The sequence below is a fragment of the Rhincodon typus genome, chromosome 10 (genome assembly GCF_021869965.1).
Source record: "Rhincodon typus isolate 14 chromosome 10, sRhiTyp1.1, whole genome shotgun sequence".
Taxonomy (NCBI): Eukaryota; Metazoa; Chordata; class Chondrichthyes; order Orectolobiformes; family Rhincodontidae; genus Rhincodon; species Rhincodon typus.
The window spans coordinates 3,150,754-3,175,630 of record NC_063341.1 but is presented as its reverse complement, the minus strand read 5'-3'; the positions used below and the strand labels follow the sequence as shown (position 1 = coordinate 3,175,630).

The following is a 24,877-nucleotide window of genomic DNA, read 5'->3' as shown; positions in this document are numbered from 1 at the left end:
AAATGCAAAATTCCCTCTTTTTGGAGATGGTCATTGCCTGGCACTTGTGCAGCATGAATGTTACTTGCCACTTGTCAGCCCAACCCTGAATAGTGTCCAGGTCTTGCTGCATATGGACATGGACTGCTTCAGTATCTGAGGATTGTAAATGGTGCTGAACATTGATGATTGCACAATGTACATCCCTACTTCTGACCTTACGATGGAGGGAAGGTCTCTGATGAAGAACTCCTGTAGCTGTATCCTGGACTCAGATGTTTGAGCTCCAGCAATCACAACTATCTTCTCCTGTGCTAGGTATGACTGCAACCAGTGGAGAGTTATTCCTCCCAATTCTCAACAACTACAGTTTTGCTCGGGCTCCTTGATACCACAGTCAGTCAAATGCAGCCTTGATGTGAAAACAGATTTTCATACCTCACTTTGGAGTTCAGCTCTTCTGTTCATGTTTCACCCAAGGCTATAATGATGTCAGAAGTTGAATAGCTTTGGGGGAACCCAAACTGAGCATCAGTGAGCAGGTCACAATCAAGGGTTATTACTTTACCAAGTACTTTCCATTCCTAATGACCCTAAAATCTACTGCATTAAACTCTGCCTTGGATGGTCTTAAATTACACTCAGACCTTAGAGTTTTCTCCAAGATTTTAACCTTAGTGAAAGACCATCTCCCTGCTTGTAAAGCATTCTGCTGTGTAGAAAAAGTAAACTCACTTTTCTTTCCTTTATTTATTAACGGGATGAGGGCATCACTGACTAGGCAGCATTTATTGTCCATCCCTAATTGCCAGAGGGCAGTTCAGAGTCAACCACATTGCTGTGGGTCTGGAGTCACATGTAGGCCAGACCAGGTAAGGATAGCAGTTTCCTTCCCTAAAGGGCGTTAGTGAACCAGATGGGTTTTTCCGACAATCAACAACGGATTCATGGTCATCATTAGATTCTTAATTCCAGATATTTTATTGATTTCAAATTCCACCATCTGCCGTGGCGGGATTTGAACCAGAGTCCCCAGAATGTTATCCGGGTCTCTGGATTAACAGTCCAGTGATAATACCACGAGGCCATTGCCTCCCCTTACTGTAGTATCTTCTAAAACAGGAAGTCCAATGCACAGATCAAAAGGCAATTTGGGAATTTGCCTACAAATTCATTGATTGGGACGATATCCTCAACTATGTGGAATAATTTCTTGATGAACCATTATCCCAGAGTGCTAGTAAACTTGAAATCTGGTTCATCAGCTAAGATTTCTTTTGTAGTGTTTAATTTATTATCAAAGGATTTCTTTGGCCCTCTTGCTGAAATGCCCTCACTGTTATTTACCTTATACTGTAACTGGGTACTTCCTCTCAAGGTGAAAGGATTCTGACTGGTCCGGTCCTCCAGCTTTGACATCATTCCCACTGGGGACAGGGAACCCATGCCCCACGCCACTTAAGAGCTTGTATCCGTTGAAAATCTAAAAATTAACAATTCTCTCAACTGAGGTAGCTTTCTGACTTGGAAACAAACCCAAATCATGTTTACTGTGTTCAGTTTTGATCTCCTTACTTAACAAAGGATATTATTGCATTATAAGCAGATCAGAGAAAGTTCACTTGACTGATTCTTGAGCTGAAGGGGTTTGTTTATGAGAAGAGGTTGAAAATGTGGGTCAGTACCCATTGGTGTTTGGTAGAATGAGAGTTGATGTTACTGAAGTGTTTAAAGATCCTGCGGAGACTTGACTGGGTAGATGCTGAGAGGATGTTTCCACTTGTGAGGGAATCTAGAGCTAGGGCACACAGATGGAGAGGAAGAGAAAAGCTTTCTCTACGAGGGGTTTTGGAATTCTCTTTCCCAGTCGCAGTGGAGGCTGAGTTATTGAATATATTCATGGATGTAGTGGACAGATTTTTGATTGATGAGGGAGACAAAGGCAGACAGGAAAGTGGAGTTCAGAGCACAGTCATATCAGCCATGGTCTTATTAAATGGCAAAGTGTGCTAGAGAGACTGAATGATCTCCTCCTGCTCTTAGTTCTTGTGTTCTTGCCTCCAGTAAAAACTCAAACCAGAAATGCTTTAAAAGGCAAGTTGATCCAACTTGGATAGAAGTTCGCTCAAAATGAAAACTTGCAAAATGTGGCACCCATTCTTTCAGAAGCCAAGCTGACATCCGTCACAGCACCTATGGAAAGAACAAATAAAATTAGAGAATACATTAACACAAATAAGCTACATTAACACAGTCCATTTGAAAGGAACTTTATGGGAATTTTGTTGAAACATCCTCTCCCACAAATTATAATTTCTGTTGGAACAGCCATACAAGACCTGGATCTGGCAGATAATAAGATTAACCAGAGAAATTAAAGCAATATCAGATGACAACCAATTTTGTTAGACATAAACGCAGAAAGATCGACTGTGAACTCCACATACTGAATTGAATGTTAGAATTTCCTATGCTGCAGGCATAGCCCATTGCTGTGATCTTCTGTTAATGTCAATGGCAAGACACACCATACCATAGCAGTGGAACAGCAATTTTCCAGGAAGGTGGCCATTCTGTATGAGGCCTTGCTGTAGGCGCAGAAGTACATGGAAGACTTTGAGTTGAGCCATGAACTCAGTATTTACCACCAGTGAAACAGTGTGGCCAAATTTTCAGCAAATCAATACAAAAGTAATGAGAGTAGGCAACTGAACTCCGTGAGCCTGTCCCGTGATTCAATGGCATCATAGTCAATTTGTGACCTCTACTGTAATAGCTTTACATTGTAATTGATAAAGTAATTATTTGACATATCCGCCATTCCTTATTTTCATTCTCAATATTACCATCAATTTTCACATTGCCATAATTTTTCTATTATAGTTATACAACATTTCACACTAATTTGGCATTCCTTATAAATTTCTTTTTTGCACTCCCTTTTTGTAACTCCTACTGTCTGTCACCATTTTTCATATCTTTCCCATTTGCAATTCTTTGTCTATCTCAAGTTGGGGGAGAAAAGGGCAACATAGCAGTAATTGGGCAGAGCATAGTTAAGGGAATAGATACTGCTCTCTGAAGCAAGGACAGAGAGTCCCGAAGGCTGTGCTGCCTATGCGGTGCCAAGGTTCAGGAGCTCACTTCTGGGCTGGAAAGGAACTTAGAGAGGGAAAGGAGAGGATCCTGTTCTCATGGTCCACATAAGCACCAAAGACATACAGTGGACAAGGAAAGAGGTTCTGCTGAGGAGTTACGAGCAGCTAAAGGCGAAATTAAAAAGCAGATCTAAAAAGGTAATAGTTTCTTGATTACTACCTAAAATATGTGCAAATTGATGGTGGGGAAATAAAACTAAAGAGGTAAATGGGGGGGCTAAAAGGTTTGTCTGTGAGGGATGGATTCCAATTCATGGGGCATTGGCATCAGTGCTAGGAAAAGAGAAAGCTGTTCCATTTGGATGGTCTTCATGAATCATGCTGGGATCGGTGTCCTAGCATCATTATGGTTGCAGGTAAAGCATAAACTAATTAGTTGCAGCGGGGCAGATTCTCGACATTGACATATTTTCCTGATTGTCCCTAAATTTGTCCTTAGATGGCAACTATCTTCTAGAGTCACACAGCAGAAGAAAAGAGGCCCTTCAGCCCATCAGGTCTGTGCCAACCTATTTACACTAATCCCACTTGGCACATAGCCTTGAATGTTACAACATTTCAACTGCTCATTCGCGTATTTCTTAAGGTTGAGGTCTCCCACCTCTCTGTTCAGGCAGTGCGTTATCATGCTTGTATATCTCATTAAAGCCTCAAATCACCACATTTTCAATGCACTTTCAATTCTCCTCTCCCAGCACAATAACCAGATAGAACAAATTCCCAGCATGTAAAATACAGTGGATAACTGATGGTTACATTCTAAAACATTCTCTGTACAATGTGCTAAGCCTCTGTGTTGTCCACATTAAAGTGCAATGCCTTGGCACTAGTCCTTAATGTCATGGTTCAAGAAGCCATGACATCTAAGATTATTTGCAGTCCAGGAGTCAGTTGCTTGCGAGAGGTGAACAATGTTTGGTGACTGCAACTTGTTTCAGCCTTGGATGTCTAAATAGGCTGCTCAACTCTCTGATAGATGTGACTTAACCAGGTCCAAAGACAAATATCATACTACAGCTGGATTCTGGTGGTGGTCAGCAGGAGAAAGGATGGCCCTCTCATCAGTATTTCCAGATCCCTACCTTAGAAGCAGGGAACTAGCTTGCTTTTTCTCTGTGATATTTTCAAACTTCAGGGTTTAGCATTGCAGTTTGAAAGTTAGTTTCTGGCCTGCAGCATCTGATCTGGTGTGCAACTGGGCTTTGCGTATGGCACCAGAGATGTGCAAGTTGAAACATCCCAGAAGCACCAAGCATTTCTGCCTCTCCAGTCACACAATTCCCTGGGAAATGCATCCAACAGCTTGGTTGCATAATTAACAAGGTTAGAGGCAGAAAAACAGCATGAGAGTTAGCCTCAATGGACTGAATGCCATCAACCTGCTGCCACAAATGGGAAATTTCAGCCCTACATTAAATTCAATTATACCCCGCACACTATTAGATAAGTGTTTAGGCGGAGTAAGATTGTTAACTAAACCCGACTCAATTATTACTACAGCAAATACAATAGCCCTTTTATTTGTTCTGAAACATACTGTTGCAGAAAATTATCCTGAACACCGTGAAAATTTACTACCTATCTGACATGTGCTCATCTGCTTATCCCAATTGATATTAAACCCCTTTAAAACCATTATATGCTAATCTAATCTCTGTATGTAATAAAATCTAATTTAGCACTTTTGTGGTGCTACCAGGAGGCCTCTACACAATTCCAACTTTAGCCTTAAATTATTTTCTACTTATTACATTTGCACAAAGTGCCAGATTTTCCCCGATGCTAAGCAAACCTGCACAGGAAGACCAAAATGAGGAGTGTGGGAACATAATTTCAAAGTTGCCAGTCCATTTCTACCATCTACCATTTTCCACAGGTGGATGATAGCCCGGCATGCACTTAAAATGATGTTAGGTTCACGATTTATTCACCAGCTCTGGAATTTGGCTTTCCCCATTCTGAATGGTCAGAACTGAAGATCATGTACAAGGTGTAACCAGACCAAAGTACTATACAATTAGAATGGTGGAACTTGAAGCTACCAATCATAGAAATTAGGGCTACTGCTCCTTTCGTCTTTATAGCTGGAAATCCTATCATACTCCACCTCTTACAAGGCAATTCTTTCATTGTACACTCTTGAAATCCTCACTCATGTAGGATTTCGTGACAAGTAGTCAACATGCAGGAAATGAAAAATGACCTACCTTCAAATAACTGCCATTTTGATGTTAAAGCTGTTTGACATTTTTGTACACTTTCACTTTAAAACCCATCATCTTCAGTTCTTTTCCTGTCTCAAAGGACAATGTTTTTGATGGCTTGAATATGACAACATCAATTTCATCTGATTCATCTGCAACAGTAACATAAAGTGGAAATGTATCTTTTTTTGGGTGGGTTTGAAACCTATAACAAATAAAATACACAAATACAGGTTATTCAAATGTAGCTTGCATCTTATTTAAGAACTGCATTAACTTGACCCCAAATAAATACAAACAGAAATTGCTGGAGAAATCAGCAGATCTTGCGGCATCGGTGGAGAGTAAACACAGTTAACGTTTTGAGTCCAGTGACCCTTCGATGGAATCGATAGCATCTCGGAAAAAATGGCATTTATGCTAATGTATGAGGGGTGAAGAAAAAGCCCCAGACAGAGACAAAAAGGTAGGCAGACAAAGGAATTGTCGATAGTAAGTCCGGGAAGGAGAGAATTGAAGCTGAATAGGTGATAATGGGGACTATGAGTAGGTGAAAAGGGGTTGACTGCGCTGAAAGCACAGGACCTGGGGTATGGGGGGTAGATAATAGACATGGAAGGAAATAGCCACGCTGTAAAATTGTTGAAACTCAATGTTGAGTTGTGAAGGCTGTAAAATCCCCAAGCAGAACATAAGGTACTGTTTGTTCAGCTTGTGTTAAGCCTTACTATAGCACTGTAGTAGGAACACAGTGTGTTGAACAGGCAGGCAACTGAAAGCTCAGTCATTTTTACAGACAGAAAGTAGCTGTTCCAAAAAAGTGGTCACCTTGTCTGTTTCGTCTCCCCAGTGTGGTGTAGGCCGTATTCTGAGCAGCGAATAGAGTGGACTAAATTGAACAAAGTGTATTTGCTGCTTCGGGGTCGACATTTTGGGTCGGGACCTTTCTTCAGAAATTCTGAAGAAGGATCCCGACCCGAAACATCAGCTTTCCTGCTCCTCTGATGCTGCCTGGCCTGCTGTGTTCATCCAGCTCGACACTGTGTTATCACACACACAACCTTTGTTCCTTCTCTGACAATCCCATCTCCCTGGCTTAAAAGCTGTTAAATATCAATGCCACAGCAAAGAGGAAGTAGCAGAGAGATTGGACAGGATAACAAAAAAGGTGTACTTGAACATTGGTAGCATCAAAATAAAAGATCACCAGATCACCATTCCACCACATCTTGATGGAATTCATCCAAAGTTGCTGAGTGAAGTTGAGGGTAGAAATTGTGGAGGGTCCCAATCCAATCATGTTTGGAAATGGGGATAGTTCCAGAAAATGGGAGAATTGTAAATGGCATACTTCTGTTCAGCAGAAAAGGCAGTGGAATAATCCCAGTAACGTAGACCAGTCAGCCTAACCTTACTGGTGCAAACATAGAGACAATAACCTGGGGTTAAACTAAGCACTACTTGAAAATATATGGGTTAATTGTTGAAAGCCAGCACAGATTTTTTTCAAAGCAAGTTCTATTTGGCTAACTTGATTAAGTAACAGAGAAGGGTGATGTTGTGTATATAGACTTTCCAAAAGGCAGTTGATGAAGTGCCAAATAACAGACTTGTCAAAAATAGTGAAGACCATGGAATTAGAGTAGAGGCTGTGTTGATATGCAATTAGCGATGATGCAGATTACTAGCAAACAACGGCTTTTGAGACTGAAAGGAAGTGTCCTCTACTGTCCCACTCCTATTTTTGATATGTACAAATGATATTCACCTCAGGACAGGACACTAATGCATGACACTAATGCATAATTTCAAAGTTTTCATGTAAAGTGAAACTTGGGAAAGTAGCAAAACGTTAGAATGATGGCAACTTATCTCAAAAGAACACAAGGATTGGGGAAAAGGACAGATATGTGACGGATGGCAAATTGTGGAATTTTAAAGGTTGCAGGAATGTGTTTCAAAGAAAGTGATAGGAGAAATCGAGAAATCTGTCAAAAGGGTTCTTGGTTTTATAGATGGAAGCAGAGTACAAAAGCAACACATTGTGCTAAATCTGTATAAGGCTGGTTAAGCCTCAGTTGAAATTTTGTGCCCAGTTTTGGAAACCGCACCAAAAAAGTACACAAGAGAACGCTTTTCAGATATGTGAAGAGATTACAGAATCAGGGGCTGCTTGCCTTAAAACAGAGTTGGTGGAAGGAGAACAAAGGTTTAATAAAGGTGCTCAAAATAATTAAGGTTTTTAATAGAGTATAGGAAGAAAGTGTTTCCAGTGACAGTGGGTTAAATAACTAGAGGATGCAGATTTATGGTAATTACCAAACAACACTGCAGATTGCCTTAAGGAGGAAAGGCTAGACAGACTACGCCTAGATCCTCTGGAGTTTGGAAGAATTCAAGGTGACTTAATTGAAATATACAAGATCCTTAAGGAATTTGATTGAGTAGATTTTGAAAGGATATTTCTTCTTGTTGAGGGAGAATCTAGAACTAGAAGTCACAGTTTAAAAGTAAGGGGACACCTATTTAATACAGAGATGAGGAAACCTTTTATCCTCTCAGAGGGTTCAGAGTCTTCGGATTCCCTTCCTGAAAAGGGCAGGGAATGCAGAATCTTTAAATATTTTGAAGGCAGAGGTGTTTAGAATCTTGATGACCAAGGAGATAATAGATTACTGGGGATATGCAGGAAATTAGAGTTGAGGTTAAAATCAGATCCGCCATGAGCTTATTGAATAGTGCAGCACACTCAAAGGGTTGAGTGGCCTACTGTTGTTCCATGTTTGTAACTAGATATGACAGGAGGTAAACAATCTCACAACAAGTTGTTGTGATCTGTAACAACTACCTGAAAGGTTGGTGGAAACTCAACAGAAACTTTAAGAAAGGATTTGGATAAATACTTAAAAAGGGGAAACTTGGCAGCATTTTGGTTTAAAAAAAAAGTGAGAGAGTGAAATTAATTGGATGGCTATTTCAAAAACTGGAACAAACGCGATAAATTGAATGGTGACAGTCGGTGATAGATGTCTCTGTTCCAGTTCAGAATACACATTTGGTTTCCTTCTCCACAGATCCTCAGTGTTTCTAGAATTTGTCTTTCAAGTTTCCAACATCCTTAGAATTTTCCTCATGTTTCTTTTTCTCTTCATCATAAATTGTTAAATGTGTTTAAATAATATTTTGTTTAGCAATAACAAATACCTCAAATGTGATGGTATGCCTGTCCCCAAATTCAGCCTGGATACCTCCAAAAATTTGATAACTCAAACCTAAACTAAATGGCAAATCAAACCTGGGATAATTGTGAGCAAGATGGGACTCTCTCACACACTATTCAGTAAATTAATGAAATGTACAAAGCTCCCAAACTACTGTTCATTTGGAAGAGGACTGCTTACTGAAACATACCTTTATGATCTTGAAACATCCATTTACAAACGTTCCTGCAGGCTTTTGTTTGATTTCTCTCAGACTGAGGACTGGTACATCTTCTAACACTTTGATTGCATCTTTTTCCAGTCTGGTGATTTGCGAGATTTTTGTTACCTTCATCACCTCATTTGAAAATATAAAACTGGTTATCTGAACATTGGCACCTTTACAAAATTCCTTCTGTTCTCTGTTATACACTTTCACTTGGATGGTGTCGGTTTCATCTGCTATTGTTGCATGGAAAACCTTCATTTTCTTTTTTTGACGACTTATGTAATTATGGGTGAACTTTTCAATAATCTTCCCTCTGACAATCAGATCTTTCCGACAATCGTTTTCAGTTAATTGCAGTGCTTTCAGTTCCTTTAAAGTTGTGATCTGAGGTACAAATTTCTGTGTAAAATGTAATTCATTGACTGGTGCATTTACACAAAATAAAACATCAGCACACCATTCAAACACATCTCTTTAAAACTGTTAATATATTATCCTTTAAACAGATTACACTTCTTCCATCAGTTCCTCTGTTAAAATGTTAATGTGACTTAAAGTAAACTCTAGCGGCTTAGTGCCTAAAAACACAACTAGATGTAACATTAAGCCACAGAAAGCAGAAGATTGTGCTTATATTAAGTTTGCTGATCTCAAGCAAAGTTGCTGCAATTGACCTTCTGCGATAAGCAGATAAAAATCATCAGGATTCTTGCTCCTCATCAAGTGAAGTCAAGAACTGGTAAATAAACTTCAAGATAAATAAATGGGATGTATGGCTTTTAAGAAGTCTTAAGGACACCACACACGCTTTGGATGAAGAGTCTAAACAAGGGTCTGGATATGCAGATACACCGAAAACTAACACTGGTGTGCAGCTTAATAAGGTCATTACAAGCAACAAAGGATTGGGGCTCCTTTCTAGGGAAAAATAACTTTCCCGAGGTTGTTGGCTTGCTCGCTGAGCTGGCTGGTTATCATACAGACGTTTCATCACCATGCTAGGTAACATCATCAATGCGGCCTCCGATGAAGCGATTGTTGTTCTACTCCGCTTGGTATTTATATGATCTGCTCTGTTAAGTTGTGGGTTGTATCATTTCTGGTTCTGTTTGCATGGGTTTGTATATGGGGTCTAATCCAACATGTTTGTTGATTACATTACAGGTTGAAAACCAGGCCTTTAGGAATTCCTGTGTGTGTATATGATTGGCTTGAGCTAAGATGGTCACGTCGTCCCAGTTAAATTGACGGCCTTCATCGTCCGAGGGCACACTATGAGGATAGCAGCAAAACGACACGACAAACTTTCCCTCATCTCAGTGCACTTGGACAACGAAGGCCAACAATTTAACTGGGACAACATGACCATCTTAGCTCAAGCCAACCACAGACACGCACGGGAACTCCTAGAGGCCTGGTTTTCAACCTGTAATGCAATCAACAAACATGTTGAATTAGACCCCATATAAAAACCCATGCAGAACAGAACCGGAAATGACACAACCCAACTTAACAGAGTGGATCATATAAATACCAAGCGGAGTAGAACAACAATTGCTTCATTGGAGGCCGCACTGATGATGTTACTTGGCATGGTGACAAAATGTCTGAACAAGAACAAGCCAGCTTAGCGAGCAAACCAACAACCTCACCCACAACCCAAGCTACAAATCTTTGCAAGAACCTTAAATATATAAAACTTTCCTACTTAACAATTCTGTTAAATTTATTTAGAATTCTGGTAAGATCACACAGACTATTGTAGACTATAGCTCTCCAAATCTGCAGATGAAAAAGACCCGGAAATACCATGAATTGAGAGGAGGAAAGTGATAGACTTCACTGATGACACAGACAAGCCAGAGGCAAATAGTTGCAGACAAAGCAAATTAAAGAATACAGAGAAATAGGGAATTATATATTTTGATAATGAGAATAAGAAGTGGTAATATACCGTAAAAGATTCAATTCTAAAAATGGGATGCAAGAGCGGAGGAATCGTGGTGGTTAAGGGCAAGTTAAAAGATTGAAAAGCATAAGGGATCTTAATGTTATAAATAGAGGCATTGAGTACAAAAGCAATGAGTTTATGGTGAACATTTATAAAACTGGTTCAGCCTAAACTGGACTACTGTGTACATTTCCCGGCTCCACACTTAAAGTACAAGAGGGCATGAGACATTGCAGAAAGGATTCATGAGAATGATTCCAGCACAGGGTGGGGGGGTTCAGTCATGTGGCTAGATGGGAGCAGCTGAGACTGTTTCTTTAGAGAAGGGTGAGAGGAAACCTGGTAGAATGTACAAAATCACATAGGGTCTGGACAGAGAAGAGAGGAAGAAAAACTGTTCACAATAGGGGAAAGACCATGAAACAATCTAAGGTGAACGCCAAAAGAACCGAAGGCAACAGGAGGAAAATATTTTTTTTAAAAACATAGCAAGTGGTTATATTCTGGAATGCACTGCCTGAGACTGTGGTTGATGCAGATTCAACTATGGCTTTTAAAAGGAAATATGATGATTTTCTGAAAACAAAATAATTGAATGGCTGCAGGGAAAGACAAAACAAGATAGGTGACAGCCTCTGTCTGATGCATTTCTCAGGAGGGTGACTCGATCAATGAGAGTCAGGGTTAATCTGCCTGGTTTCAAATCTAAATAAGTCCTGACAGATAACTGTCAGTCATCCAGCTGCTGCATTCTCCATGGCAACACCTCTATCAGAGTTTATTTATCAATCAATAAGCCCTGTCCTTATACAGTTTAAATGTTTTCATCCCTTTGCTTTGGTATTTCTTGTAAATTGTCCTGATGAATGCACAATGGAAACAGATGACAAAAAGAAATAAGCAGCTTTTTCATTGAGTTGTTAAAGTGAATAGTACACATGAATTTAAGAGGAAACAAAGTGATAAACAGTATTAATACTGATTTTTTAAATTGTAAATGCGACCTTTACTGTTGAGATAATTTTTTGTTCCTTTGCACTTTGCTTTTGCTGTAATATGGCCAGACTGCCTTGAGACACTTTGGTACCTTTGATGAATGGCACTTTTGCTGTTGATTCAATTTTTTGTTTCTTTCTACTTTGCATTTGCTGTAATTTGGTTGATTTGTCTATTTTTGCGTTTTACTGGACCTGTAATACAAAATCTGTTACCTCTATTCAATGATAAAATTGGAACCATTTGAACACAGAAACAGGAGTAGCTCAGTTTGCACGTTATATTAATACCTATTGTTTTAATGCCAATTGTCTGTTTGCACACTCCCTCCTGCCCGTTGCACCCTTTAGCATAGAAAGTCAGATCCATTAAGAAGGTCAAGCATTTAAAGCAGTTAAAACTACATTAGAAATTCACACAAGGCTCTCTTAGAAACGGACAGCAGTGAAATTTTCAATGAAAGTGAAGAAATGTTGGTTAAACTGAATAATTACCTTCACTCAGTATTTACAATAGAGGAATAAGTCAACAAACCAGATGTTCCAATGAGTTAAGGACAGGGACTGAGCAAAAATTAACGAGTAAAATAGCAGTAAGAAGAAAATAATGGCACTGAATGGCACCAAGGAAATTAAGAGATATGAGAATAATGCAGGAAGGTGAATTTGAGCTGCAACATCTGCCATAGTCTTATTGAAAAATAGAGCTAATGCAAAAGGTCAAATGCATGACTTGAGCTCCTACTTTTTATATGGGAGTGTCCTGTGTAAAATTCTCCATGCCAAATCTGAATGTCAGAAGTCATGCAATGCCAGGTTATAGTCCAACAGGTTTATTTGAAATCACAAACTTTCGGAGTGGTGCTCCTTTGTCAGATGTCGCATGACTTCTGACCTTGTCCACCCCAATCCAACACTGACACCTCTACATCAAATCTACAATGAAGAAAGGACCAGTCTATCCCCAAAAAAATGGGAAAGGAGTAGGCCCTTAAGCCCCTCGACCTTGTTCTGACATTCAGTAGGATCATGGCTGATCCAATATTCCTCATATCTGCATTCCTGCCTTTTCCCCATAATCCTTGATTCTCCAAGAAATCTAGCATCTATCTCTCAGACTTAAATATACACGACTCTGGCCTCACAGCTCCCTGTGGCAAAGAATTCTAAAGACTCACAACTGTCAGAAGAAATTCCGCCTCATCTCAGTCTTAAATTGGCATGCTTTATTCTGAGACTATTCTCTCTGGTACAAAAACAGAACTTGCTGGAAAAGTTCAGCAGGTCTGGCAGCATCTGTGAAGAAAAATCAGAGTTAACGTTTTGGGTCTGGTGACCCTTCCCCAGAACTGAAGGTAGCTAGGAAAATGGCAGTTTATGTGCTGAAGATAGGGAGAGAGATGGGTAAGGACTAAATGATAGGTGGGGCTAGAGTCTAACGAGACAGAAGAGCAGTTGGATAGACAAAGGAGTTGATAATGATCTGGCTGGGAGGGTGATTAGTTGTTAATGGGGACTATTAGTGACTAACGATAGGTAGTGTGTAATGGCAGACAATATGATAACTTGAGATAGTAGGAACTGCAGATGCTGGAGAATCTGAGATAACAAGGCGTAGAGCTGGATGAACACAGCAGGCCAAGCAGCATCATAGGAGCAGGAAGGCTGACATTTCGGGCCTAGACCCTTCATCAGAAAATTCTACACCTTGTTATCTAATATGATAACGTGGCCTGGTGTGTGGAGTAGGAAGCTAGGACATGGGAGAGTTTAGGCACTAAAATTATTGAACTTGATATTGAGTCCGGACGGCTGCAGGGTCCGCAAGTGGAAAAGGAGGTGCTGTTCTTTCAGTTTGCGCTGCACTTTGCTGGAACATTGCAGCAAACCTGAGATAGAGATGTTGGGGATCATGCAGTCATCCAGACTCAATATCGAATTCAATAATTTTAGGACCTAAACTCTCCCTTGTCTTAGCCCCCAACCCCACACACCAGACCTTGTTACCACATAGCCTGCCATTACACACTAACTAGTCACTAACAGTCCCCATTAACAACTATTCACCCACCCAGCCAGATCGTTATCAACTCCTTTGTTTATCCAGCTGCTCTTCTCTTCTCTCTCTTCGGGCTCTATCCCCACCTATCGTTTACTCATTACCCCATCCCCCTCCCTATCTTCAGCATATAAACAGACATTTTCCTAGCTACCATCAGTTCTGAGAAAGGGTCACCAGGCCTGAAATGTTGACTCTGATTTTTCTTCATAGGTGCTGCCAGACCCGCTGAGCTTTTCAGGCAACTTCTGTTTTTGTTCCTGATTTATAGCATCCGCAGTTCTTTGTTCCTATTCCCTCCGGTCCAAGGACTCTCCCATGAGGGGAAACATCCACTCAGCATTTACTCTGTCAGCCTCTTAAGAATCCTATTTCAATGAGATCACCTCTCATTCTTCTAAACTCGTGAGTCGAGTCCCACTTGTTTAACCTATGCTTGTGAAGACAGTCCTTCCACAATGGGGATCATCCTAGCAAAACTTCTCTGAATTGCCTCCAATTAAAGAATACTTGTTATTTAAAAAGTGGACCAAAACTGCTCACAGTGCTCCAGATATGGTCTCATCAGCACCTTATCCAGTTGTAGTAAGACTTCCCTACTCTTATAATTCAACCCCGTTGAAACAAAGGCAAACATTCCATGAGCCTTCCTGATTCCCTGCTGCTCCTGTTCGCTAGCTTTCTGTGTTTCATGCACAAGCACCCACAAGTCTCTGTGTTGCAGCTTTCTGCAATTTTTCTCCACTTAAATTATACTCTGTTCTTTTGGCCTCTCTTCCAAAGTGAACAACTTCACATTTGCCCACATTTTACTCTAGCTTCAACTTTGTGCCCACATTTTTTTTTCTTTATACATTCACGGGATGACAGCGTCGCTGGCTAGGCAGCATCTATTACCCATCCCTAAATGCCCAGAGGACAGTAAAGAATCAACCACATTACTGTGGGTCTGGAGTCATACGTAGGCCAGACCAGGTAAGGATGACAGTTTCCTTCCCTAAAGGTCATTAGTGAACCAGATGGGTTTTTTCAACAATTGACAATGGATTCACGGTCATCATTAGACTGTTAATTCCAGGTATTTATTGAATTCAAATTCCACATTCTGCCATGGCAGGATTCGAAGCCGGGTCCCCAGAACATTATCTGGGTCTCTGGATTAACAGCCCAGCAATAATACCACTAGGCCATTGCCTCCCCAATTAGTTAAAACTAAGTGACTTTTGTATTTTTACATCATATAATTGAGACAGTGAGAAATATGAAAGGAGCAACTGATTTGATAAAATACAATGCAAGAATACAATGAGTAACAGAATTCAAGCTGTCCTTAGAGATAAACAAGCCTGAGATAGACCTGAAGGAGTATAGTCAGTTAACGTTTGGAATTTTAATGAATAGGATGCACAGAAAGACTCCAAAGCCTAGAGATTACAATACCTGGTTAACACCATAAAATCATGGGAACCTGGGGCTGTCCGTAGGAATGCCTATTATTGATTAGGTGTCTCACAGGATTGGGTGCACGGATTAAGCGGGAAGGACACTGTCCACATTGTATTTCATTATTGGAACACGTGTATAAAAATGCTGTATTTCTTTGTAAAATTGAGTGTGCCATTGATCTCTCATCTGATCTGAGCCACAGATTAAGGGAAAAATTGCTTTCTCACATCAAGGCAAGATTCGGAGAAAGATCTTTTGGACCTCTCCCTGCATCAACCGGTTTTTGCTTGAATAAACATCTTCCACTTGCTTGAATCCTGCCTGCCCTCTGAGTCTTTGTCCCAGATCGGGGTACGCTCCTACAAACCCTATGCTGAACGTGGCCTGGGAATTTGAAAAGGGTTGGTGGAGTGGGATATTTACTCTGTATTTAACTCTGCTGTAGCTGTCTTTCACTGATTTATGGGAGAGTGTGGTGGGTGATTTAATCAATATCTAACACTGTGCTGAACATTGCCTGGAAATTTGAAATGTAAGCATAACTTTATTCTGTATGGAAATCCGTACTGTCTTTGTCCTGGGGTGATGATGGGGACAGTGAAAAGTGAGAGTTATTCTGCATCTAACCCTTTGCTGGATTCACGCCTCATCCACGGATGCTTAGTACCAACAATATGTACCATCCACAAGGTGCCTTGCAGAAACTCACCAACTCTCCTTTCCGCAGCACCATTCGAACTCATGGCAATCTAGAAGGACAAGGGCAGCAGATACATAGGAACGACACCACATTCAAGTTCTGTTCCAAAACATTCACCATCCTGATGTGGAAATATTTTGCTGTTCATTCAGTGTCGCTGTTTCAAGATCTTCCCTGATCGCATTGTAAGACTTCCTATAGCATAGGTAACAATTCAAAAAGGCAATTCACCAACACCAACACCTTCTCAAGGGAAATGAGGGAATGGTCAAATGAATACTGACCTCACCATCAATTTCCATATTCCTTGAATAAATTAGAGCTAAAAATATTATCCAAACATGACTAATGTTGGACATGGAGATTTGGGTTTTGAGAGTGCAGGCTGGTTGGGTCTAGTCAGTACCTTGCATATTGTGAGGGGAACCTGGATGAGGTGACAGAGTTAGCACTGTTCTTTGACTTGAAGGAGGTTAGAGATAGAGACAGCTATAGGAACTGGAGTTGGATACAGCAATCAAGAGGATGTTACAGATCCATGGATGGTTTTAGTGGCTTCAGGAGGTTACAGAATTAGGAAGGCTAGTGATGGCTGGAGGAGGTAGAATTAGGGAGCATTGCAGTGATGGGAGAATGTCACAGCGATAGACAAGATTGTAGAGGCTGGATGAGGTTACAGACATGGGGACGGTTAAAGTGACTTCAGAACGCTATACAAAGGGAGGGTTGCGGAGATTGGAGCAGTTTACATAGGCAGGAAAGGCTATAGAGACCGGAGAAGTTTGTACAGATAGGGAGGTCTGTAGGAATGGTCGATGGTTACAGAGGTCATGAGGTGCTGTAGGATGGGAGGCAGGAGTGTTACAGGGATTGGAGAAGGTTACAGTGATATCAGGTGCTTTAGCGGCTGGAGGATGGTGTACAGATGGGAAGGTTGGTAGGGGCTGGTGGATATTACAGAGACAGAGTGGACTGTAGGTACTGGACAAGATGACAGATATAAGGATTACAATAGTAACTGGAGGAGGACAATACTGAGATTGGGCATGTTATTAAGATTGGAGCTATTTGCAAAGATTGGGAGGGTAGTCAGCATTGGAGTAAGTTTCGATCGTAAGGAGGGATTTTAGGGAGGGCAGGAGGTTACAGAGATGCCAACTGTTCTAGTAGTTAGAAAGATTCAACGCACTGGCACAGATGAGTTGGACCAAAGGATCTGTTTGCTTGCTGTATGACTATGACATGACAGTAGAGACAGTGTTGGAGTGGGAACACGGAACAAAAAGATCCCAGGCTTCAATATCACCCTCTTGAGAGAGGCCTGCCCTCACCTCTGCTGCACCCATCCTCACCAAGACAGCACAGGCCTGGATTGATAACTGTAAACCTCCTATGCTGTCCTAGATAGGCCCATTTACTTATCAATATCTCTCTGTTTATATCCCCTGCCTTTCATCCTACTTTTGTGTCATTTGCAAATTTGGCTAAAATACATTTGCTTCCTTCCTCCAAGTTACTAATATATATGGTAAGCAGTTGTAGTGCCAGGTTGCCAACCTGAAAAAGAACCCATTGTCTCCATTTGCTGTTTCCTGTCCATTCTCCAATTCTCTATCCACACCAATATACTACCTTCAACACCAGGGGCTCTTATCTTATGACAACTTTTTGTGAGGTATCTTGTTGAATGCCTTCTAGAAGTTCAAAGACAACCTATCTACTGGTTCCCCTCTATACACACTGGTTGAGACTTTCTCTCAAAATAATAATAAATTAGTCAGACATGATTCCCTTTCATGAAGCTATGCTGACTTTGCTTGATTAGATTCTGAATTTTCAAATGTTCTGCTGTTACTTCCTGAATTATTGATTCCAATACTTTTCCAACAATAGATGTTAGGCTAATTAGCCTTATAGTTACCTTTGTTTTGCATTGATTGATTGATTTATTGTCACATGTACCGAAATACAGTGAAAAGCTTTGCTTATAAGCAGTAGAGGCACATCATAGTAAGCAAGGATGTACAGATCAAAAAGACTTAGACAGGGGCATATAGGTTACATTGCACTGGGCACATGCTAAGCAAGATCAACATTAGCAAGATCAGCACTATTTGATGCTAGAGGTCCACTCCGTCTAATAACAGCCGGGAAGAAGCTGTTCTTGAACCTGCTGATGTGCTGTTCAGGCTTCTGTATCTTGTGCCTGTTGGAAGAGGTGGTGGGAAATTATTACTGAGGTGCAATGGGTCCTTCATGATGTTGGCAGCCTTTCTGTGGCAGTGAGCTGTGTAAATGGAGTCCATGGATGGAAGATTGGCTCCATGACGGTTTGGGCTGTGTACACCATCTTCTGTAGTTTATGGTCCTGGCAAATCAGTTGCCATGCCAGGCCATTATGCATCCAGACTTAGACTGTATGCTTTCACTGGTGCATCTGCAGAAGTTGGTGAGGGACCTTATGGACATGCCAAATTTCCTGAGCTTCCTGAGGAAGAAGAGGCGTTGCTGTGTCTTTTTGACCGTCCCATCAATGTGGGATATCCAGGGTAAGTTGTCAGTTACCATCAGTCTGGGGAACTTGACACTGTTCCGTTGATGTAGATGGGGGCATATTCTCCTCCCTTCTTTCTAGAGTCAATGATCAGTTATTTAGTTTTATCCGTCTTGAAGGGTATCACATTGCTAGTTTTCCAATTCTCTGGTACTTCTCCAGAAGGTGCCAGAAGACTGGAGGTTGGCTAACGTTGTGTCACTATTTGAGAAGGGTGGTAAGGAAAAGCCAGGGAACTATAGACCAGTGAGCCTGACATCAGTGGTGGGCAAGTTGTTGGAAGGAATCCTGAGGGAGAGGATTTACAAGTATTATTTGGAAAGGCAAGGACTGATTAGGGATAGTCAACATGGCTTTGTGTGTGGAAAATCATGTCTTGCTAACTTGATTGACTTTTTTGAAGAAGTAACAATGAGGAATGAGCAGTGGATGTGATCTATATAGACTTCAGTGAGGCTTTCAATAAAGTTCCACATGGTAGACTGGTTAGCAAGGTTAGATCACATGGAATAGAGGGAGAACTAGCTATTTGGATACAGAACTGGCTCAAAGGTAGAAGACAGAGGATGATGGTGGAAGGTTGCTTTTCAGACTGGAGGCCTGTGACCAGCAGTTGCCACAAGGATTGGTGCTGGGTCCACTGCTTTTCGTCATTTATATCAATGATTTGGATGTGAACGCAGGAGATATGGTTAGTAGGACAGAAGAAGAAGATTACCTCAGAGGATTATGGGATCTTGATCAGTGGGCCAATGGGCCGCAGAGTGGCAGATGGAGTTTAATTTAGATAAATTTGAGGTGCTGCATTTTGGAAAGGCAAATCAGGGCAGGACTTGTACACTTAATGGTTAGGTCCCTGGGGAGTGTTGCCGAACAAAGAGACCTTGGAGTGCAAGTTTGTAGTTCCTTGAAAGTAGAGTTGCAGGTAGATAGGATAGTGAAGAAGGCTGGTATGGTATGCTTGCCTTTACTGGTCAGTGCATTAAGTATAGGAGTTGGGAGGTCATATTGTGGCTTTACAGCACATTGGCTCGACCACTTTTGGAGTACTGCATGTAATTCTAGTCTCCCTCTTACAGGAAGGATGTTGTGAAACTAGAAAAGGTTTAGAAAAGATTTATGAGGATGTTGCCAGGGTTGCTGGGTTTGAGCTATAGGGAGAGGCTGAATAGGCTGGGGTCATTTTCCCTGGAGCATCGGAATTTGAGTGGTGACCTTACAATGGTTTATAAAATCATGTTGGGCATGGATAGGGTAAAGAGACAAGATCTTTTCCCCAGGGTGAGGGAGTCCAAAACTAGAGGGCATAGGTTTAAGGTGAGAGGCGAAGATATAAAAGGGACCTAAAAGGGGCAACTTTCTCACGCAGGAATGAGGTGCCAGAGGATGTGATGGAGGCTGGTATGATTACAACATTTAAAAGGCATCTGGACGGGTACATGAATAGGAATGGTTTAGAGGGACATGGCCAAATGCTGGCAAATGGGACTAGATTTATTTAGGATATCTGGTCGGCATGGATGAGTTGGACTAAAGAGTTTGTTTCCGAACTGTATATCTCTATGACTCTATGAATCCAAGAATGTTTTGGAAAATTACAACTACTGCATCCAATATCTCTATAGCTACACGTTTTAGGATCCTACAATACAAGCCATCAGGGCCAGGGACATTATCTACTTTTAGCCCATGAGTTTGTCTCATGCTACATTTCCAGTGATGGTCATCATGTTAAACAGGCTGCATCTGGGGACACCCACCACCTTGACATGGTAACTTGATGTGAAAGTGGCAGCTGTGTGCACCATCTTACCAGACGCAATGTAGTAAATCATCAAGGCTCCCTTGACAGCACTTTTCAAATCCACGATACCTGTTCTACAGAAGGCCACAGGCAGTAGATACATGGGAACACCGCTACTTGCAAGATCCCCTCCAAGTCCACGCCACCCAATTTGGAACTATGTCACCATTCCTTCAATGTTGTTGGGTCAACGTTGTGGAAATCCCTTCCTAGCTGCACTGTGGATGTTCCTTCACCCCAAGAATTGCAGTGGGTCAAGACAACAGCTTATCACTGCTTTCTCTAGGATAATTTAGGGATGAGCAATAATTGCTTCCCTAACCAATGATGCCTTCACCTTCTGAATGAATAATAATCTTTAAAAATGACTCCCAAACTAGCAGAAAGAAGTACAGAATGTGTAGGAGCAGCCTGCACAGGAATCCTTTCTGCACCGAACAGAATGGCATGGAGGGGAGTATTGAGAGATAGCTCAAGTTCAGGTGCTAGTTTCCAAGAACATTTTATGAGTCTTTGGGAAACCAATGAGAATTTTTCTTTCTTATCAGGGATCAATTCAGTTGGGGATGTTTAATCTCCTTGATGCCCCACTACAGTGAGAGGTGAGGTTAGTGTCTCAATAGCTTTGGTTGTGAGCCAAACATCACTCCACTTTGGGTACTGTGATGCCTTCTATGATAACACATGGCCCATTTCTCTGCCATCTGCTATGTACCAGACTCTGGTCACCTTGCTAGTCAGGGCGACATGGTGGTTTAGTGGTTAGCACTGCTGCCTCACAGCGCCACGGACCCGGGTTTGATTCCACCCTCCGGCAACTGTCTGTGAGTAGTTTGCACATTCTCCCCGCGTCTGCGTAGGTTTCCTCCGGGTGCTCTAGTTTCCTCCCACAGTCCAAAGATGTGCAGGTTAGGTGGATTGGCCATGCTAAATTGCCCATAGTGTTCAGGGATGTGTAGATTAGGTGGGTTATATGGGGATGGGTCTGGGTGGGTCTGAGGGTCGGTGTGGACTTGTTGGGCTGAAGGGCCTGTTTCCACACTGTAGGGATTCTATGTCCATCAGTCACCTGATCCAAAGCAGAGGACTGTTTGGCCTAGAATCATTGTTATGATCTCAGCTGTTGACATGGCTGTAACTGGTTTCTGAAGCTTTCTTACTTATGTCTAAACACTTATAGAACTAACACTTGGGTTTTCTAAACCTTCAGCTTCAGCTAGTTGTGTGTGTATGGATGTTTTCTCTTAAGCCACTCAGGGCTTTTTACACAGCCGACCTTTGGAAAGTGCGTAACCATCAGCACCTTTTCACTCTGACTGCACCTACATCATTGCCTGACCTTCTGAATGGTTCTGTCTTTCTGTGACACTGGATACCTATCTCTAGGCTACAAAAACTTTTCTCTTCTACCATTATTTCTAATGCGCTGAAGTGTTCACCTCAAACTCAACATCAAGCTGTAACCTTTCACTAAAATACATATGTCAATAGAATTCAGACATCTGGCACCACTCAGAACAAACCTAATATCAACCAGAAACTATGTCTCCCCTTCTTAATATGCACAATATAGAAATACAAATCAAAGTTAAAGTTATACAACATTTCTCCTCTATAGAACCTAAGATCGTAAATTATTATGAAGCTTTGTCACAGCGTGCAGAACTGATTAGGGTGTGCCACATTGGCCAGCAATGATTTTAGCAGTCGACGTGGAGGAGTGAGATGGGGGTGCCTGTTTTTAAAGAGGTAAGAATGAGTTTTTTTGAACATGAGGGTCATTTCCTCAATTGGCAGACAATAACCCCCCCCGCCCCCCAACTTCCTGTGGGACTCTATGGCTAGCTTATCCAGCAACAGGAACATAACCTTCAAGGGTACCAGTCAGCTCCATCAGTTAAAACAGAGCATCAAGTCACTGAGTATCTCCAGGCTGACCTTTGACAGGTCTTCCCAAAAACGCTGAGCATCTTCACTGGACACTTCCAGAAGGAACAAATGACTGTAACGGGCATGTACCTTGCACTGATATTCTCTGGATCAGAAGGCAGGGATTAATCATGGCCAGAAGTCTTGGCATCTGATTAGGGAGCCCCTGGCTTTTCCAGTCAATTAGAGAAAGGAATATTGTTGAAGGAACTGGATCCCCAACCTCAGCTCCACATCACATTATCTGACAAATAATACTCACCAACTTTGATTGGAAGAAGATCCTTGCGAGGTATATTCAACAATCCTTTTGTCAGAACTTTGGCTGCCTGATTGCCATGGTAACTAATTAATGTTTGTACGAGCTCCACTTTTGACTTGTTTTGTAGCTTTCCTCTTGGAATTTTTGTTTTCCCAGGGGTTTCTCCCAGCAAAAATTGAAGTTTGGTGTACTCCTCATCTGTCAGTTCTTCAACTGTTTTTAACAGTGTTGATTTAGTGTTGTCCATTCTGAAACTGAATGCACTACCTTCAGAATACAATATAAAGCAAGTTATAAAACAGACACCTTAAGAATTAAAAGTATTACTTGTATTTATAATTTAGTTATAATTTACTACATTTACTTACTTTATTTCCTCAATGATCGTTGTTTGGGGCCCACAAAATTTGCTGATTAGTGCAGCACAGAAACCACATTTAGCAGTTAAGTGCTGACTCGTAGCTGTAGGAAAGATGTGGAAGTGTTGGAAAAGGTGCAGAGGAGATTTACCAGGATGTTGCCTGGAATGGAGGGAAGGTCTTACGAGGAAAGGTTGAGAGAGCTAGGGTTTTTCTCTTTAGAACAACGAAAGATGAGAGGTGACTTGATAGAGATGTACAAAATGATCAGAGGTATAGATAGAGTGGACAGGCAGAGACTTTTTCCTAGGGTGGAGGTAGCTATTACGAGGGGGCATAGTTTTAAAGTGAGTGGAGGTAGATATAGGGGAGATGTCAGAGGTAGGTTCTTTACTCAGAGAGTGGTCGGGGCGTGGAATGCATTGCGGGTGAGGGGAGTGGACTTGGCCTCATTAGGGGTATTTAAGCGGCTATTAGATAGGCATATTGATGATAGTATAAGGTAGGGGTGAAGGTTAGATAGACCTTAGGATTAGGTCAAAAGTTCGGCACAACATCGTGGGCCGAAGGACCTGTACTGTGCTCTACTGTCCTATGTTCTATATGTTCTAGAAGCATCCAACCATCATGGTATTTACTTATAGCAAAGGGGAAAGTTATTCTTCAAATACATTAATTCACAAAATTAAGCCAAGTTTCACAAAGTTTTGCAGGTAGCATCAACCATGCAAGTCAAATTGAACTTTAACATACAAGAAAGTGCAAAGTATGTTTGAATCTGCAGTCTTGTAAGAATCACTTTCTCTGCTGCATGCTCAAATTCACCTTTGACTTGGAGCAGTCTGATGAGCTTCCTTTCCTTGATGTGCTAGTTGATAAATTTACTAATGCATTCTCCATTGCAGTCTACCACAAGCCTACTTTTCACTGATCCATTTACAAAATTGGGATTCCTCTAGCTTCAAGGTTACCAATAAGGCCAATCTTGTAAACAGGGCCCAAGCCATTTTCTTACCACACAAGCTTAACTCCAAAAATAGGGCACCAAGCTCTCCTAAGGGATAATGGTTAGCCAATCAGATTATTGCTCAGTGTGTATCATGCATACTCATAACTCAACCTCAAGTAACCACTTCAGATCTGAATTTTTTAAAACAATTCCTTCATGGAATGTGGGCATGACTGACTGGTGCAGCATTCATTGTCCATTGCTAATTGCCCCCAAGAAGGTGGTCATGAACTGCCTTCTAGACTTTTGCAGATATTTGCAATGCTGCTGGGAAGGGGGTTCCAGGATTTTGACCTAGCTTACCTCAAAATACCTTAGAAGGGTAGAACATCTTAAAAATTTCAACAACTCTGGAAGCTACCTTTCTCATGCTGCTACATGTACAGGATGCAGCCGTCAAGCCAGATTAAGCTGCTTTACACACAAACAAGTAATGTGGGTGTGAATTTGAATGCTCGTGTGATGCCAGGTCAGGCATCAAAATATTTCTTTTTCTTTCAAGTAGATTTGAGGGCTACTGTTTGATTTTATAATTTCTCTAACTCCTTTACTTGCTGATTCAGTTACATCATAACACTGCCTTTTGTATTTATGTCAATGAATGGGGTTTGGACTCACAGGAGCAGAATTAGGAGAATTCAACTATATACTCAATATTCATTATTGTTCCATTAAAACTAAAGCTACACATACATTGAAAACATTAAGTTTTTGGATACCACAGTATTTACATTTGTTAACTTTTATAGATGTTGACTTGTGCCAAAGTTTTTTCAAAATTATCTGATACATGCCTATATATAAAAACCACCAGCATTTGTTGCCGGTATCTGGTAGTGAGCCACTTTCTTGTTACAGTTAGTGGCTATATGGCACTCGCTGCCTAAAAGGGTAGTAGAGAAGAGAACTGTTACGCTTTAAGTAGTGTTTAGATGAATACTTAAAATGGCATAGCATACATCGCTTTGGACCAAGTCTTGGAAATTGGATCAGAGATAGTAGGAACTGCAGATGCTGGAGAATCCGAGACAACAAGGTG

The 24,877-nt window shown here is 41.2% G+C and overlaps 1 protein-coding gene across 1 annotated transcript in view; it reads right to left on the bottom strand.

Moving 5' to 3' along the window:
• Window positions 1-2,163: 2,163 nt before the first annotated feature.
• The window catches only part of LOC109918081 (interferon-inducible protein AIM2), a 41,596-nt gene continuing 18,882 nt past the window's right edge, over window positions 2,164-24,877 (bottom strand). The window contains 8 exon segments of the mRNA XM_048602009.1: window positions 2,164-2,172; window positions 5,345-5,531; window positions 5,533-5,546; window positions 8,753-9,169; window positions 11,726-11,884; window positions 11,886-11,911; window positions 12,008-12,061; window positions 22,471-22,737. Coding sequence (XP_048457966.1) covers window positions 2,164-2,172; window positions 5,345-5,531; window positions 5,533-5,546; window positions 8,753-9,169; window positions 11,726-11,884; window positions 11,886-11,911; window positions 12,008-12,061; window positions 22,471-22,737 — 1,133 coding nt within the window.